Genomic DNA, 16,030 nt, shown 5'->3' with positions numbered 1-16,030 from the left:
TAGTTCTAGAGAAAGTACCTCTTTTGTGCGACAATGAAAGTGCGGTAAAACTTGCAAATAATCCGGTTCAACACTCTCGCACCAAACACATAGATATCCGCCATCACTTTCTTAGAGATCATGTTGCTAAAAAAGATATATCACTAGAAGGTGTAAGGACCGAGGATCAATTAGCGGATATCTTCACTAAACCGCTAGATGAGGCAACATTTTGTAGATTGCGGAATGAGCTCAATGTACTTGATTTTAGTAACTTCACTAAAAGATGAGCTTGTGTTGTTCCTTGCATTCATTGTAATATACAACATGTTTAATTTTTGGTAATGCATATAGGGCTTGTCTAACATGGTTAAGATAACCGCCGGAAAGCGTGTGAAGAAGCTTAACCTTGGATCAAACTTGACAAGCAACTAGATTTACTTACAAGTATTGCATATGCATGAATGTTGTTTTGTCATTTTGTTCCATTTGCCCTTTTATTGCCTACTTTTATAAAAAAATTATAGCCTAAGGCAAAATATTTCGAAAAACTTGAGGGTTTGAGAGATGTCACTCACATCAGTCCCAATTGGTGTTTATTTGGATCTTATTCAAGTTGGGACTTGATTGGGAACAGGCAGTGCGAAGGATCATTGAAGATTTGCTGGAAAAGAGTGACCGGACGCTGCACCGGACTCTGATGTCCAGCGTCCGGTCAGTTCACAGGAGGTGAACTTGCTGCGAAGGAGTGACCGGACTATGCTTTTCTGTGTCCGATCAGAAGACGTCTCAGCGTCCGGTCGTTTGGAGAAGAATCAGGCTGAGTTGACCAGACTCTGGCTGCGTCCGGTCGGTGTCCACCGGACGCGTCCGGTCGTGATTCCAGGGGTTTTGGACCTTACTAGAATCGACCGGACGCTGGGTGGTAGCGTCCGGTCGCTACCACCAGAGCGTCCGGTCAATAGGAATCGTGTGGCATCAGGTCTCTTTTCCCGTTTCCTATTCTGATTCGTGGGGGCCACCATAAAATCAATTGTGTTTTGACCTAAACCGCATCTCGCCTCCACGCAACGCCGCAGCATCGCCGAGCCATCGGATTCACCACCGCATTCACTGCTCACCTACGTTCGCCTCTGCCCTCGCCGCCGCCGCCGATGCTCGCCGCGCCCGCACAGCTCCTCCCCACGCCAGCACAAGCTCCACCCGCGCGCCTCCGTTCCAGCACCGTCGTGGTCTCGCCCTAACCTGCGCTGTGCTTCTCCTGAGCCGTGGCCTGAGCCGCCGTGGTCCAAAGCTGATCCTCTGTCGTCCAGCGCTGGGCCGTCGATTCATTGCTCACCGCCAACCCTAACCCTAGATTCGGTGGTTCCTCGCGTGTCGCTTATCTTTTCTTCGGATCGTCGGTTCATCAGGTAGCAAGCCAGTCGATTCAATTTCGTACCTACATTGCTTGCTCTCATAGGGTTTCGCATCTATTAGATTTATCGTATTTATTTGTATATCTATCTATTCCATCGTACAGCGAGTCGGTGCCGTTGAGGTGTCATGTGCAGTTGTCAGTCAACTCAGGGCCAAGCTCACAAGTATGGATCGAGGCCAAGCCTCAAAAGTGTCAGTGGACAGTTGATCTTGTCAGCGGCAGTTTCTCTTGTCAGATCAGATGGCTCGCACCAAGAATGTTGGAGGTGGTCCTGGAGATGATGATCGGAGGCCCTCGCCTCGCTTGTCTGCAGATCCAAAAGGCAAGGCAACAAAGAAGATTGCATCTAAGAAGAGGAAGTACCTAGATGTAGAGACAGCTCGAGCAGCAGCAGTTGCAGAGGCCACAGAGCGTGCCGAGAGAGGAGGTGCTCGTAGTGGGGTTGTGATTGCAGATCCGCCGCTTTCATCGGAAGCAAGGGCTAGGATAGGGCGAGTTGAGCGCCTTCTTGGTAGTCCACCTAGGACTGTCACTATTGCAGGACAGCATTATACTATTGATGAGGGTCAGCCTCAGAGGGCTTCACAGCAGCAGCCCCAGCCAGCATAGCAGACTTAGGAGGGTGAGCAGGCCGAGGAGGCACCACGGCCCTAGCTACGCCGCTCTGGTCGTACCCATGTTCCAGTCTCACCTAGGCCACCGACACAGCAGAGGGGATCTCATCCACCGCCTAGACCACAGGGTCCGTCTCTAGTGACCCACCTTGACTTGAGGGCCACCATGGCCAAGCAGGCTCAGCAGCTTCGCTTCATGGAGTTTCATGTGTGGTTTCCACCCAGGAGGGATGAGAGAGCAGCAGAGGGTTTCTACACGCCACTATAGGAGGATTTCTATAATGCCTATCTGAACAGTGGAGCAGTCTTCAGATCTCAGAGAGTCTGCAGCATAGAGGCTATAGTCGCAGCAGCTAGAGAGCACATTCACCCCTACCTTGCATATCTGCTGGGGCTAACAGATCTGATTGACCGGATAGGATTGTATGTACCATCTTGGGTTTGGCAGTTCTATGCTTCGCTCTACATTGACCCGCATCATAACTTTATACACTTTGCATTCAGAGGCAGAGACTATAAGATGATGAGTCAGAGGGCCAGGGAGGTACTGAGGCTACAGGAGCAGCCTATCAAGTTATATGAGGTATGTTATGGACAGCAAGAGCCTCCCAGACGTCCTCATGGTGGTATGGTGCCCCCTATAGATCTTGTGCGCCATTGCTTCAAGGAGCCCTTTGGTGAGGGGTCGAGGAGGAACCCCAGTGATCTTACTCCTATAGCTAGAGTACTAGAGGCTATCATAAGGAGGACACTACTTCCCAGGATGGGATACAGAGAGGGCTTGACTCACCTCCAGCTTTGGCTCCTCAACGCCCTGTTGCAGCAGACAGTGTTTGATATTTGGGACCTCCTTCTATCAGAGATGGAGGATACTATAGCTGAGGGCTTCAAGGGTCATAGGCAGCTTCCATATACATATTGGATCACATTCCTTATTCTCAAGGCTGTGCAAGTTAGGACACTAGAGATGGTTGCAGAGTACAGAGGTGCCACCACAGAGTTTCCTGCTTATAACATGGCATAGAGGATCAGGCATAGCACGCCACAGGCACCCAGTCAGCCTCGTCATCGTCCTGATATACCAGAGTCTGTAGCTCAGCAGGATGAGATCATTAGAGGCATAGCAGCTACTGAGGAGGAGCAGCTTGAGGCTCAGCAGGAGAGGAGCGAGTCTAGTGATAGTTCGGATGACGACTACCTGCCTATTCCTCAGATGCCTCCACACAGACATGATGCAGAGGTCGGCAGTTCTAGCTCTGCTCCACTAGCACCGCAGACGGACCCTGCTTTGATTGTTATTCTTGAGCGCATGCAGCAGGATCAGGCTAGACAGGCTCAGGAGACCACTGCCAACTTTGCACAGTTTCAGGCTCATCAGGACAAGTTCCAGCGACAGCAGCAGCTTTTGGGATTCATGCAGCATGTAGTGACAGCCATTGGGGCCCCACAGCCATAGCCTTCGCCCCATATTGGTCAGCCTACTACCACTTCAACGACTCTAGCGATACAGCCCAGTGGACTTCAGAGTCAGGGACAGCCTCCGGCTTAGTTTGCTTCTCCCACAGTACAGGTGTCCCAGTGGTTATCATCACCAGTGGTAGCCCCGTAGTTCACACCATTTCAGACGGGCTTCACACTGGATCAGTCATCCTCGCTATTTGTGCCTGACACGTCAGCCTCCAAGAGTCTTGGAGCATCTTTTAGCGAGTTGACAGGGATGCCTACACTGCCACATATGCATGCCCCAGGTCCTTCTACAGCAGCTCCCGTCGCCGTGACTACTCAGAGGCTCCCTTCTTCTGTTGCATCTTCAGATCCTATGACAGACATACTAGCAGCATCACAGGCAGCACCTGCCCCAGCTCAGACCTAGACCGCTTCAGCGATGTTCCCAGCCACAGAGGGTCAGTCAGCATAGAGCTTAGGGTCAGATGATGATGGTGCCTAGTTCTAGCTTGCTCCTCGTACTTCAGCGCCCGACTCGTCCGCTGCAGCCCCACCGACTGGCCCTTAGGTTTTGGTGTTTGACGCCAAAGGGGGAGAGGGTTCGAGTATGTAGACTCAGGTGGAGCAACATTTTGGGGGAGCTAGTTATCTATTATTAGCTTATTATATACATTTGGAGTTTTATTTGTGTGATACACTATTACTATTATGCATTCGTGTGTTTACCTTCATGCATTAAACTATGTCTATGTGATAGTGATATCTACGTGATTGTGATATATGACATGTGTGCTCTCTATTTTGGATTATTTGTATGTCATATCACTTGTGTCATGCTCATTTGCTTTGCTTCCGCGTTTTTACTCCGATGCAAATGAGCTTCATTACTTGTACTTATGCTTATTTCATATCTTTTTGAGTACATCGTGTTGGCTTGGGTCATATAAGCTTGTCTAACTCTTTTGTTCTTATTGACAAAAGCTTATATGAACCAAGCATGTCAAAAACCTCACTCTTTCACATACTCGAGGTGGTATTGTCATCAATCACCAAAAAGGGGGAGATTGAAAGCATCTAGGCCCCTTGTTGGGTTTTGGTGATTAATGACAATACAAGATTACTATGACTAACGTGTGTTTTGTAGAGGCAATTAAGTTAGGTCATGGTAATGGAGATTGATTGGGTAATCATAGATGTCATGCCCCTACGATGGAAATCGTTTTGGTTTTCAAAGGATGGACGACAAGGTTAAGGATGACTAGCTCTAAGTGTCGATTAGAGTTGAAGAGACACTTAGAGTAGTTTAGGACTTTGTTTTTTCCTTTGGACGTACTATTAAGGGGGGTATGGACGGGTAGCTTGCCCTAGATGAGTCTAGTGAGTTAGGTGTGGTGCACACTTGTTAAAACTAGCACTAGGTAGCTCCACAACAGCCCTATGATCCTATGGAGCAAACTTCATTCACGTATGATCGAAAGTTGGAAGTGAATGGAGGGTCAAATACTGACCGGACGTAGGCTCTAGTGTGACCGGACGCTGGCCGCAGGGTCCGGTCAGTTCATTTGACCGAGGAGATTGCGTCTGGTGTGACCGGACGCTGAGAGGTTAAGTGACCGGACGCTGAAAGCCTATGTCCGGTCGACTCCAGTAAGGTTCCAGAAGAGTGAATCTGTGACCGGACGCGTCCGGTCAATACTGACCAGACCCTGAGGATCCTGCTTTCGGTCGAGTACAATAAGGTTCCAGTGAGGGATGTTTGCGACCGGACGCGTCCGGTCAGTGGTGACCGGACCCTGCCAGCGTTCGGTCAACACTTAAACACTAGTGTGTGGGTTGAACTAACCGGAGCGTTCGGTCAACATGACCGGAGCGTCCGGTCATCCCGCAGAGGCACATAACGGTTCATTTTTCAGGCTGCGTTATAAATAGAAGCTCCACTCGTGTGTGGAGTGACTTTTGCTCATTCCAACAGCTGAGAAACGCGTTTGTGAGTGCCAAGAAGAGCAAGGTCCTAGTGAGGTGATTGAGATTTGAGAATCCAAGAGAGTAGCCTCATTAGTGACGCAAGAGTAGCAAAGTGTGCATCCACCGTTCTCATTAGGCTTGTCGTGGTCAAGTGAGAGTTCATGCTTGTTACTCTTGATGATCGCCATCACCTAGACGGCTTGGTGGTGATTGGGAGCTTGGTGATCATCCGACGGAGCTTGTGGATGACCCAACTCAAGTTGTGAGCGGTTGTGGGTGATTCACCGCGACGGAGTGTCAAAGAATTAACTTGTAGAGAGCACTTGATCCTTACGTGGATCAAGGGGGAGCTACACCCTTGCGTGGGTGCTCCAACGAGGACTAGTGGGGAGTGGCGACTCTCTGATACCTCAGCAAAATATCGCCGCATTTCCTCTCCTCTCTTTACTTTGAGCAATTCAATTCTTGTCATTTACATTCCTAGAGTTACCATGCTAGAGTAGGATTAGAACTAGGTTGCTAAACTTTTCTGCGTTAGATTAATAGAAACACTTCTCTAGGCACAAGGGGTTAATTGGGCTAACCATAGGACTTGTTTATTACGAAGAAATTTAGAATTAGCCCAATTCACCTCCCCTCTTGGGCATCTTGATCCTTTTAGCCAAGGCCAGAGCGAACTTGCTATCCATTCTGAGCTCCATCACTCTAGTGTCTCTGCCAAGGAGATCACCAAGCAGTCGAGCGAGCCAGAGCGCCTAAGTCGAAGCAGTGGAGGCCGCTATGTACTCGGCCTCGTAGCTGGACAGGGCCACCACCTGCTGCTTGACCGACGCCAGCTAACGAGGCACTTGCCGAGGATGAAGAGGATCCTGCTCATGCTCTTGCTGGTGTCGATGTCGCCGGCGTGGTCGCTGTCGCTGTACCCGATGAAATGTGCCACCCTAGGGCACCTAGGGTAGTAGAGGCCATGGTCGAGAGTCCCCACAACATAGTGGATGATCCTCTTCATAGCCTACTGGTGCTCCGTCGTCGGTCGCTGTATGAACCGACTAACGTAGCCAACGGAGAATGCCAAGTCCGGCCGTGTGTGGGCGAGGTAGCGAAGGCTCCCCACAAGACGTCGATACTGCGTAGCATCCACTTCCTCCGTCACGCTGTCGCAGCTCAGCTTTAGCCTCTCCTCCATCGGAGTGAGAGCTGGGTTGCAGTCGGTGAGCCCAGCTAGCTCAACGACGCGCTTGGCGTAGGCGGTCTGTCGAAGCGTGATCCCGAAGTCATCCTAGTGCACCTCGATTCCCAGGTAGAAGGAGAGAGGCCCTAGGTCACTTATCTAGAAGGTGGCCTTCATCTCTTCCTTGAATGCTGCCACCTCCGCATCCTTGGTGCCGATGATCACCAAGTCGTCGACGTAGACACCCACCAGCAAAGCATTTTCTCCACTACCCCATTAGTAGATGGCCACCTCGTGCGGGCTTTCCTCGAAGCCCATCCCCTTTAGCGTGGAATCCAACTTGGCATTCCACGCCCTCGGTGCCTGCCGCAAGCCATAGAGGGCCTTGCGCAGGCAGAGCACCTTGCCCTCCTTGGCGGGAATCGCAAATCCCGGCAGCTGGTGCACGTAGACCTCCTCCTTCAAGTCACCGTTAAGGAACGCCGACTTGACGTCTATGTGATGAACACGCCAGCCCTTGTGGGCAGCTAGCGCAAGGAGTCGCACAGACTCCATCCGTGCCATGGGAGTGAAGGCGTCATCAAAGTCGACCCCCTCCTACTGCACGAAACCTCGTGCCACCAAGCGAGCCTTGTGCTTGACGATAGCGCCGGCTTCATCCCTCTTCAGCTTGTACACCCACTTAAGGGTGATCGCGTGGTGACCATGAGGAAGGTCAGCAAGCTCCTAGGTGCAGTTCTTCTCAACCGCATCCATCTCCAACTGCATCGCGGCGTGCCATGCCGCGTGTTTCTCGGCCTCTACAAACGACCGAGGCTCGCCGTTGTCACACGCAAGGTGTAACTGTACCTCCAGGTCATGAGGCACCAGTCCTAGCACTGGCTAGTCGCCGAGAAGGTTCTCCATCATATGGTACCGCAACGGCTTGCCATCGTGGTACACGTCGATGCGCTCCTCGTCGTGAGAGAGCGAAGTAGCGAGCTAAACCGGGCTATGCTCGACACGAGCTGGTGTTGGAGTAGACGTGCCTGGAGAGGTGCCTGTTGGTGCTGGAGTGCATGGCGTTGCCGGCTATGGTGGAGCCGGCGAAGAACTCATCGCTGCCGAGGTCCTGGCTGGAGAGCGTGGTGCTGTCGGAGTAGTAGGCGCCGGGGTCGGTGGAGGCTCGGGGACTAGGGTAGACGCGCCCGTCGAAGAAGAGCTGCCTACTCCCCCAGCTCCCTCAAAGTGAACATACTCGACAGTGAAGTCGTCGTACGTCGGAGCCGAGCCGTCGTCCACCGCCTTGTCCCACGCCCATCCTCGCCCTTCGTTGAACACAACGTCGTGCGCCGTACGCACACGCTGTGTCTTTGGGTCGAGGATGCGGTAGGCCTTCAAGCCCTCCGCGTAGCCGTCGAGCTTGCTGATGTGGCCAAGCTCCTTGGCGAACGCGAGGCAGCCGAAGACCCGCAAGTGGGAGACCGCCGGCTTGCGCCCATGCCAAGCCTCGTACGACGTCCTACCGTCGAGCGCCTTAGTAGGCGAGCGGTTGAGGATGTAGACGGCCGACACCACCGTCTCTCCCCAGAAGACAGCTGGCATCCCCTCTGCTTGAGAAGGGCCCGAGACATCCCCACAACCATCTGGTTGAGCCGCACGATGACATCGTTCTGCTGCAGGCTGTACAGCGCGGAGTAGTGGTGCTGAATGCCCTTATCAGCGCAGTACGACATGAATTCAGCCGCCGTGAATTCGCCGCCGTTGTCGGTGCGCAGCACGCACAGCTTGTAGCCGCACTCCGCCTCCGCAGCAGCCTGTGCGCACCTAATGGCGTCCGCAGCCTCTCCCTTGCTACCGAGGACCATCACCCACATGTAGCGGGAGAGGTCGTCGACGAGCAGTAGGAAGTAGCGTTGTCCTCCCGGTGTGGCCGGTGTCACCGGGTCACACAAGTCCCCGTGCACAAGTTCGAGGCACTCCTTGGCTCGAAAGCTCGCCCGCTGGGGAAAGGGGAGTCGCCTCTGCTTCGTCAACACGCAGACGTCGCAGAGTTGCTCCACATGGTTGAGGCACGGTAGGCCTCGCACCATCTCCGTGGCACTGAGCCGCTTCAGGGCCTCGAAGTGAAGGTGCTCGAAGCGCTTGTGCCACTGCCACGCCTCGTCATCCCGACGAGCAGTGAGATAGAGGGGTTGTGCCACCTGCACGTTAAGGACGTAGAATCGATTTGCGCTCCCGGTTACCTTGGCAAGAAGGCGACGACGGCGATCCCAAATCATCATGACTCCATCCTCAACCACCACGCGTGAATCGTTCTCATCCAGCTATCACAAGCTGATGATAGAGTTCCTCAACGTGGGGATGTAGTAGACTTCGGTGAGCAGCCTGTGCTCACCAGACACGGCGGTGAAGGTGACGGAGCCGACGCCCTTGATCTCCATGTCGGAGGCATCCCCAAACTTGACGGAGCCTCGGACGCTAGAGTCAAGCTCGGTGAACAACTCCTGTCGACCAATCATGTGATGGGTGGCCCCGGTGTCGAGGCACCACCCATAAGTCTTGTCGTTGCCGGAGCCGTCGCCGAGGAGGGCATGTGCTTTTGGCTCGTCAAGATGGAGGAGAGCCGCTGCGGCTGGTGCCGCTGGAGGTAGCTTGATGCTTGCATGTGCCATGAACAGAGCCGGCTCCTCCTCCTCCGCCTGTGCGACATGGGCCTGGCCACGTCATGGCTATCGACAGTCCTTGGCCCAATGGCCAAGTTGGCCGCAGTTGCGGCAGGTGTCGTCTCGTGCCGGCTTGTGCTTGCCGGCGGCGCCACCCTAGGCGCCTCCGCGGGCATCACCCTCGGCACATCCTTGCACCCTCGCCTGGGTGTCTCTGCGCGGCTTGCCACGCTTGCGGACGCCTATCGCGAAAGAAGGCTTCCCCTTCTTCCGGTTACCTTGGCAGGCAACCCACTGCTCCCGAGTGAGAAGGAGATTCCCGCCAGTGGTGATGGGCCTCGAGAGAGACTGTGGCTCATCGCTATCGACGACCTTGAGGCGGCCTATCGCCTCCTCGATCGACATCGTGGAGAGATCTAGCAGAGACTCGATCGAGCGAGCCATCTGCTTGTACTTCTCAGGGACGCAGCGGAAGAGCTTTTCGACAGCTCTCTCCTTGACGTAGGTGTCATCGCCGAACTGCACCATCTTCTGTAACAGAGTGTTGAGACGGAGAGCAAAGTTATCAACATCCTCACCTGGCTTGAAGGCCAGGTTTTCCCACTCCTTGCGAAGTGCCTGTGGTGTGGACTTGCTGGCGCGGTCGCTACCGATGCGTGCCGCAGCGATGGCGTCCCAAGCCTCCTTGGCAGTCCGCTTGTTGGTAAGCGAGAACTGCATCTCAGACGGGACTGCAGCGATGAAGGCATCCAGCGCATGTCGATCCTGGTCGTAGTCGACGTTGCCGTACCGGACTGCCTCCCACATGTGCCGCACCAGGAGCTTTACCCTCATCACCGCAGCCCACTCGACGTAGTTGGTCTTAGTGAGGGTAGGCCACCCATCGCCGGGGCCGACGTCCCTGACAACAGCCTGGAGCCCGTGGTAACCACGGTATTGATCCGGGGAGAGAGAGCCACGCTGCCTGTGAAGGCCGCGCTCTCCATCGACCCGTCCGCCATCGTTGCCGTGCGCGCCTCCTTCAGGAGCGCCACCACCGTGCGCGCCTCCTCTAGGAGCGCCGCCGGCGCGTCCGCGTCTGTCTGGGCTGCCGCCGTGCTCATGGGCGTGCGTGGCTACCCACTGTGCCACCCGCGCTCGTGCTGCCTCCCTCCCCAGCAGCTCGAGGTCTGCGTCGGCGCTGTCGTCAGTAGAAATGGAGCTGCTGATGCTGCCGCGTAGAACCTCGACCTCCGCTGCCGCCGCACGCGCTGCATCCGCCGCCACCGCTGCTTTCGCCTCCGCTCTGGCTATTGCCAGCTCCGCCGCTGCCAGCTTCGATGCCCTTGCCGCCGCTCGCTCGTGTTCCTCTGCCGCGGCAAGTTCGGCCTCCTGCCGACGCCGCGTGCTCGAGGCGACCGAGCGCTGAGACTATCCTACGGACATAACGCGCTACCGGAGGGCTGCTGCGTGGGGAGAGGGCTGCTTCAGACGCAGAAGAAGAGGAGTGAGCAGGAGCGGCCGGAGCTGCTGCTGCTCCCAGCTGGGGCTGTTGCGTTACTGGGAAAGGAGATGAGCAGGAGATGCTTAGACTACAGGATAGTACGGCTCTGATACCAGTTGTTAGTCGCTGGATTCTTACTCTTGGTAGTAGCAGAATTCTTACTCTCATCGAGAGAGGATGACACTAGAAGTTGGGGCAATTTTCTGATTTATTTCTCACACAAATGTCATGCCAACCTAAGAGGTTGGGGATACATATTTATAAGCTGCTAGCCAGCCAAGCATATGCCAAGACGCTAAAACAGATGCTGTCATAGATGCTAAGATGCTGTCCTGGATGCTAAAATGTTATCCTAGCCAGTTAAGGATGTTGTACTTGATGCTGTTCTTGAGCAACAAGACCACCATGCAGCCACAAGGACTATATGTTGCAGCCCCATAAATATCAGCCAACAGAGGTCTTGTTGCTCAAGAACAGCATCAGGAACAACATCCTTAACTGGCTAGAACAACATCTTAGCATCTAGGACAGCATCTTAGCATCTATGACAGCGTCACCCTTTCTATATACAAAATCAGTAAATGCAGGAGTGTTTGCTGCAGCTGCAGCTGGAGTGGCAGCATCACTTCTGACTTTCTGAGGAGGCTGATTACTACTAGATGGAAAAAACCGTGGGACAGAGAGTCAGAACAACCGGAGCTAAAAAGACCTTTTTCTACGTTCAAAACTAAACCAACCACCATGGACAGCCGGCCTATGTTGTATCGTTGTGAACATTCCCATCCAACGCTCCTGACACCCAAACCCATCCCCATTCCCGTCGCCGTTGCGGCAACGGCGACGAGCCCCGGCGCCAGCTTTCCAGTTGCTCCCCAACGCAACGCAGCCGCCGCCTACAGCCTACAGGCTCCAGCTATGTGATTATGTCTCCACTGACGAGCTTAAGAGAGACTAGTGAGTAGTGACAGATGCACTCACCATGGGCAAGGCCGGTCGCGTTGAGGTTGAGCAGGCCTTCCCCAACTCTGCGCCGGCGACCAGGTCCAGCCGCTGCCGGTGTGGCGCAGTCGTTGAAAAGGTGGTCAACGGGAAGTGCGTCTCTGTGCTGTTCCTGGCAGTCAGCGGATTCCTCTCGGCCTTCTTCCTGCTGCTTCATCTCCGAGCATCAGGAGACATCCCTGATGATCCTGGCATACTCGCCGGTAAGACCAGAGGCCTCCTCTCACGTTGAAGAATTAATTCAAAAGTTCTAGCAGATAGCCATATCAGCCATCAGAGATTCAGGCCAGCATATGGGTCTATTTGGATACCAGATGCTAATTCTCAGATGCTAAAGATTAGTCCTAGATGATCCGAAGGCTAAAATTAGCAAAGCCCCCCTGGCTGATTGTTAGCCCGTTAGCCAGATACAACCACCTAACAAGAGCTAATTGTCCATTCCTATGGATATATACATCTATTAGCTAGGGATCCAAACACACATCGGCAAATTTTAGCTACACCTAACAATTAGCCGTAGTTGATCCAAACAGATAACATAAGCAATTTTTGTTTTTCCAATTCTTTCTAGCCTTCTTTAACATTCAAACATTCATTTCTCCTGCAGAAATCGAGGCAGGCTTCATTTTGTCAGTACCACACTCACAGGTAGCTTCACAAGCTGGAATGCTCGAAAAAGAGATATATAGCCAAATAGGTGTCCCCAATAGTACGGTATGGCCTCAACTCCACTTCAGTAAAAAATCAAATTCTCAAGCACTCAAACCAAACAGGCACCTGAATATTGGCTAACAATCGTGCAGGTTTCAGTTTCTATGCGGCCATACATATATACAGATACCACTTATGTGAAGTTTGGTGTTCTTCCAGACCCAAGAAATACCTCCATGAGCACAAAATCCATCAATGCACTGAGAGCGTCTTTGATAAAACTTACACTACACCAGCTGAATTTATCTTTGACACCATCTGTTTTTGGAGACACATTTTGCTTGGAGATTCTAGGGTTCCCAGGAGGGATTACGGTATTGCTTCCACTTAATGCTTCACATGCTGACTCAAGACAACCTCTCTTCAACATCACGCTCAACTCAACCATACATGAAATAAGGGGATTTCTTGAGGAGATGAAGACTGAGCTTGGATCCACATTGGAGCAAACACCAGATGAGGTTACCAACTCTATCCCTCTCATTCACTAAAATCACTTGTATATTGATTTTTGTTCTCTTTAAAATAATCGGCATGAAGTCACAGCTTATGTATGCACATGCAGGAATTATATGTCGAGTTAACAAATATGAATGGCTCAACAGTTGCAGCACCAGTTACAGTTCAAGTTTCCATTTCCTCCATTGACCACATCATTTATCTAGGAACTTATAGGCTGAAACAGCTAGCCAAAATCATCACAGAATGGAGTGCAAGGAACCTTGGCCTAAATACCTCAATTTTTGGCAAAATTATGGATTTGACGTTGTCTCCACTCCTACAAACCTTCGTTCCACCCTGTGCTCCTAGCTTGCCTCCAACATCAATGCCATCCCTGTTCTGGCCTCCAATATCAGAGCACCCAAAAACCTATCCTTACGGGGAAATTTCATGCCCTCCTTTGGTTAAAATTCAAAATGAAACCACTCAACATCGCAGATTAATGCATGTATCATCCAAGACTATTTCTCCACAATTGTCAACATGGTTTCATAGGAAGTACACAGAGGACAAGAAAAACAGTATTGCAGTGGCAGCAACAACATTCACTGCACCAGCACCCAAACCAAAATGAAGTGAGTTGTTTAGGGTTTTTTCTAGGCACTCCTCAAAGTTACGCAATCATTGTTATAAGGTTGATTTAATGCAAATGCATAGCATTGTAGCAATAGCAAGTACTCAAAATTGAAGCAATAGCAAGTACTCAAAGTTATCCAATCTGAGTATGAAGCTTGAGTTTACCTCAAAATTGGAATAGACTGCACCAAATGGATACAGGGCTTTGGATACATGTGTATTGATTGCATGCCTTAATTATTTCTGCAGTGATTGATCTCTAGGTGCCTCAAAAGTTCAATAAGTTTCCAAAACCCTGCAAGGCGTGTTCATCTAGTGTGACCCTTTGATGCAGCTGTCTAGTTACACCAAGGTGGGTATGAAGTAGCTGTGTGTGCCTAGGCTAAAGCTGTAAGAAATCTCAGTCAAGTGTAAGTAGAAAATGGGAAGTTAGTAGCCAGAAAGCTGGATAACTCCCGAACTCCATGTATAATAGTATGGCAACATCTAAAGAAATGGCTGGCCATCTGTCAATTATGATAATTTTCCCAACTCATGCATCTCCATGAAGAATCATTCTAACAAAAGTTCAAAGAGCCACGTGCATGTTGGTTTACTGGTATAACTTGTTCCTGCATTGAATTTTCTATTTTTATTTCTGTTTTCATGTCCTACTTTTGGTTGCCTAGATTTCACTTCTTTACAAGAAGAAAAAAAGAAAAGCAGCACTTGTGATTCCGCATGGTATTTCTGTTCGGTTATCCGTGTTTCGTTGTGACATCATTGACCGTCATGTGTGACATAAATTCTTAAGAACCAACATAAGTATTTGGATGTCACTCCATATATTATTATATTTCGTCAAAGCAATGAACGAACCTAAAAAAAATCCTTACAGAACATAAGTCAAGCAAATTGAAATTCATGTATCTCAATCAAGAAAGTATTACAATTGACAATCTTACAGCTGGAGCTATTAATTAATTAAATAGAATTGCCGTTTTCCCCCAAAAATGCCTCCTTACTGATCAAACGCAGAATAAATTTTCTTTTGTACGAGCTCAACACTTAGACGTGGCGATAATCTGGGAAGTACTTCCTGCAATATGAGTGTGGAACGACAAAACACTCAGGGAGGAGCACCACCAATCAAAGTATTATTTGCAAGAATGCTTGAAAAGCTTCTTAGTTGGCACATATAGTGAGTAAGTCTGAATTCGAATAGCTAGAGATGAGCAAATCGAATCAGAGAGTAATGCGATGATGATACCTCAGTCCCGTCGGGGAGCACCTTGGCCAACACTGGGATCTCGTACTGGTAGAGCCGCTCCCACTCCGGATTCGTCGTGATGTCCCTCTCCTAATCCGCATCCAAAATCCAAGTCAAGCATCCATCCATCCATATCGGAACGAGCTAGTTACTGGAATGCAAAACAGTAGGGCGAGCAAATTGGCTTGCCTGCAGCTCGAGGGACGCGAGGGAGTAGGGCGTGCCAGCGAGCAGCGACGCGGCGTGGAGCTTCTCCTTGAGTCCATCGCAGAGGCAGCACCCCGGCTTGGTGTACAGGACCAGCCTCCGCTTCGAGGCCTCCCCGGGCGCAGCTGCGGCGCAGAGAGCGCGGAAGGGAGGCTGGCGGACACGAGGCGCGAGGCAGGAAGCGGCGCGGGGGAGCGCGGCCAGCGCCGCCGCCATCTGCTCGTCTCGGATCGGCTGCTTTGCTCGGCGGCGGATTATCGCCGACGGGGCAGACCGGAAGACGTGTTGTTGGCCGTCCGCGGAAGCGGTTGAGGCACGGCGGCGCGGGTCTGGTGGGGTAGATTGGCAGATTGCTCGTCTGCGGCCCGCGGGCGCTGTGATCCAAACGCTTGCAGGACAAAGGCTGACAGGGCTGCATATGGGCTTCGCGCTGCCTAAGTCATTTGGCCCGTTTGTGATTCCAAACTCCACACGATCACACCTCCATGGGCCTCGGCCACACGCCCTCACGGCTAGCCACCCTCTCTCAAGTCTCAACGGAGCGCTAGAGAGAGATCGATCCAGATCTGCCGATCTCAGGCCTACAGTCTTCGTTAGATTTGATTGAACTTAGCCTCCATTATATATTCAGTTAAATCAAAATTACTTGTTTCTCAAAAAAAGTTAAATCAAAATTAATTATAAGGTTTATAATGAATGTTAGGGACAAAAAATGTATAATTTCTATGAAAAAATAACTAGAGATTACTCAGTTTAAGTAAGTGACATGACATTAGCCCACACATGTTATTGGACAAAATTTTATTTTGGAAATACCATTTGTTGGGAATATGATTTATACATGTATTATCAATATGACTTGGTAAATATAGAACTATCTTATAGTTTTTTTTCTCGATCACGTAAAAGGTTTACGCGTCTTTGTACTAAGGCAGAAGAACAGTTTGATACAACAAGCCTTAGCGACGCCCTAGGGAGTCAAAATAATTTTACATGGACACTCAGGCCCTCCTAGTGTACTGAAAATTATACTGTTATATTTAGACACTGATCAACTATCTTAT

General features: G+C 51.2%; 2 protein-coding genes and 1 pseudogene across 2 annotated transcripts; 2 read left to right on the top strand and 1 right to left on the bottom strand.

Annotated features, from left to right (window-relative positions):
* The first annotated feature begins 9,099 nt into the window (after window positions 1-9,099).
* LOC136470641 (uncharacterized) lies at window positions 9,100-11,355 on the top strand (annotated as a pseudogene).
* A 107-nt stretch (window positions 11,356-11,462) lies between these two features.
* On the top strand, window positions 11,463-14,238 carry LOC136474958 (uncharacterized). The gene is made up of 5 exons (XM_066472518.1): window positions 11,463-11,925; window positions 12,330-12,436; window positions 12,526-12,894; window positions 12,999-13,509; window positions 13,760-14,238. Exons 1-4 carry the CDS (start codon window positions 11,703-11,705, stop codon window positions 13,506-13,508), a joined length of 1,209 nt encoding a protein of 402 aa, XP_066328615.1. The 5' UTR covers window positions 11,463-11,702; the 3' UTR covers window position 13,509; window positions 13,760-14,238.
* Window positions 14,239-14,395: 157 nt separating this feature from the next.
* LOC136474959 (uncharacterized) lies at window positions 14,396-15,306 on the bottom strand. Its single transcript, XM_066472519.1, has 3 exons — window positions 14,949-15,306; window positions 14,760-14,849; window positions 14,396-14,588 (listed from the first exon to the last, which is right to left on the bottom strand). Exons 1-3 carry the CDS (start codon window positions 15,180-15,182, stop codon window positions 14,511-14,513), a joined length of 402 nt encoding a protein of 133 aa, XP_066328616.1. The 5' UTR covers window positions 15,183-15,306; the 3' UTR covers window positions 14,396-14,510.
* Window positions 15,307-16,030: the final 724 nt, after the last annotated feature.

The sequence above is a fragment of the Miscanthus floridulus genome, chromosome 8, assembly GCF_019320115.1.
Source record: "Miscanthus floridulus cultivar M001 chromosome 8, ASM1932011v1, whole genome shotgun sequence".
In the NCBI taxonomy this organism is placed as follows: Eukaryota; Viridiplantae; Streptophyta; class Magnoliopsida; order Poales; family Poaceae; genus Miscanthus; species Miscanthus floridulus.
This window is presented reverse-complemented; position numbering and strand designations above follow the sequence as displayed.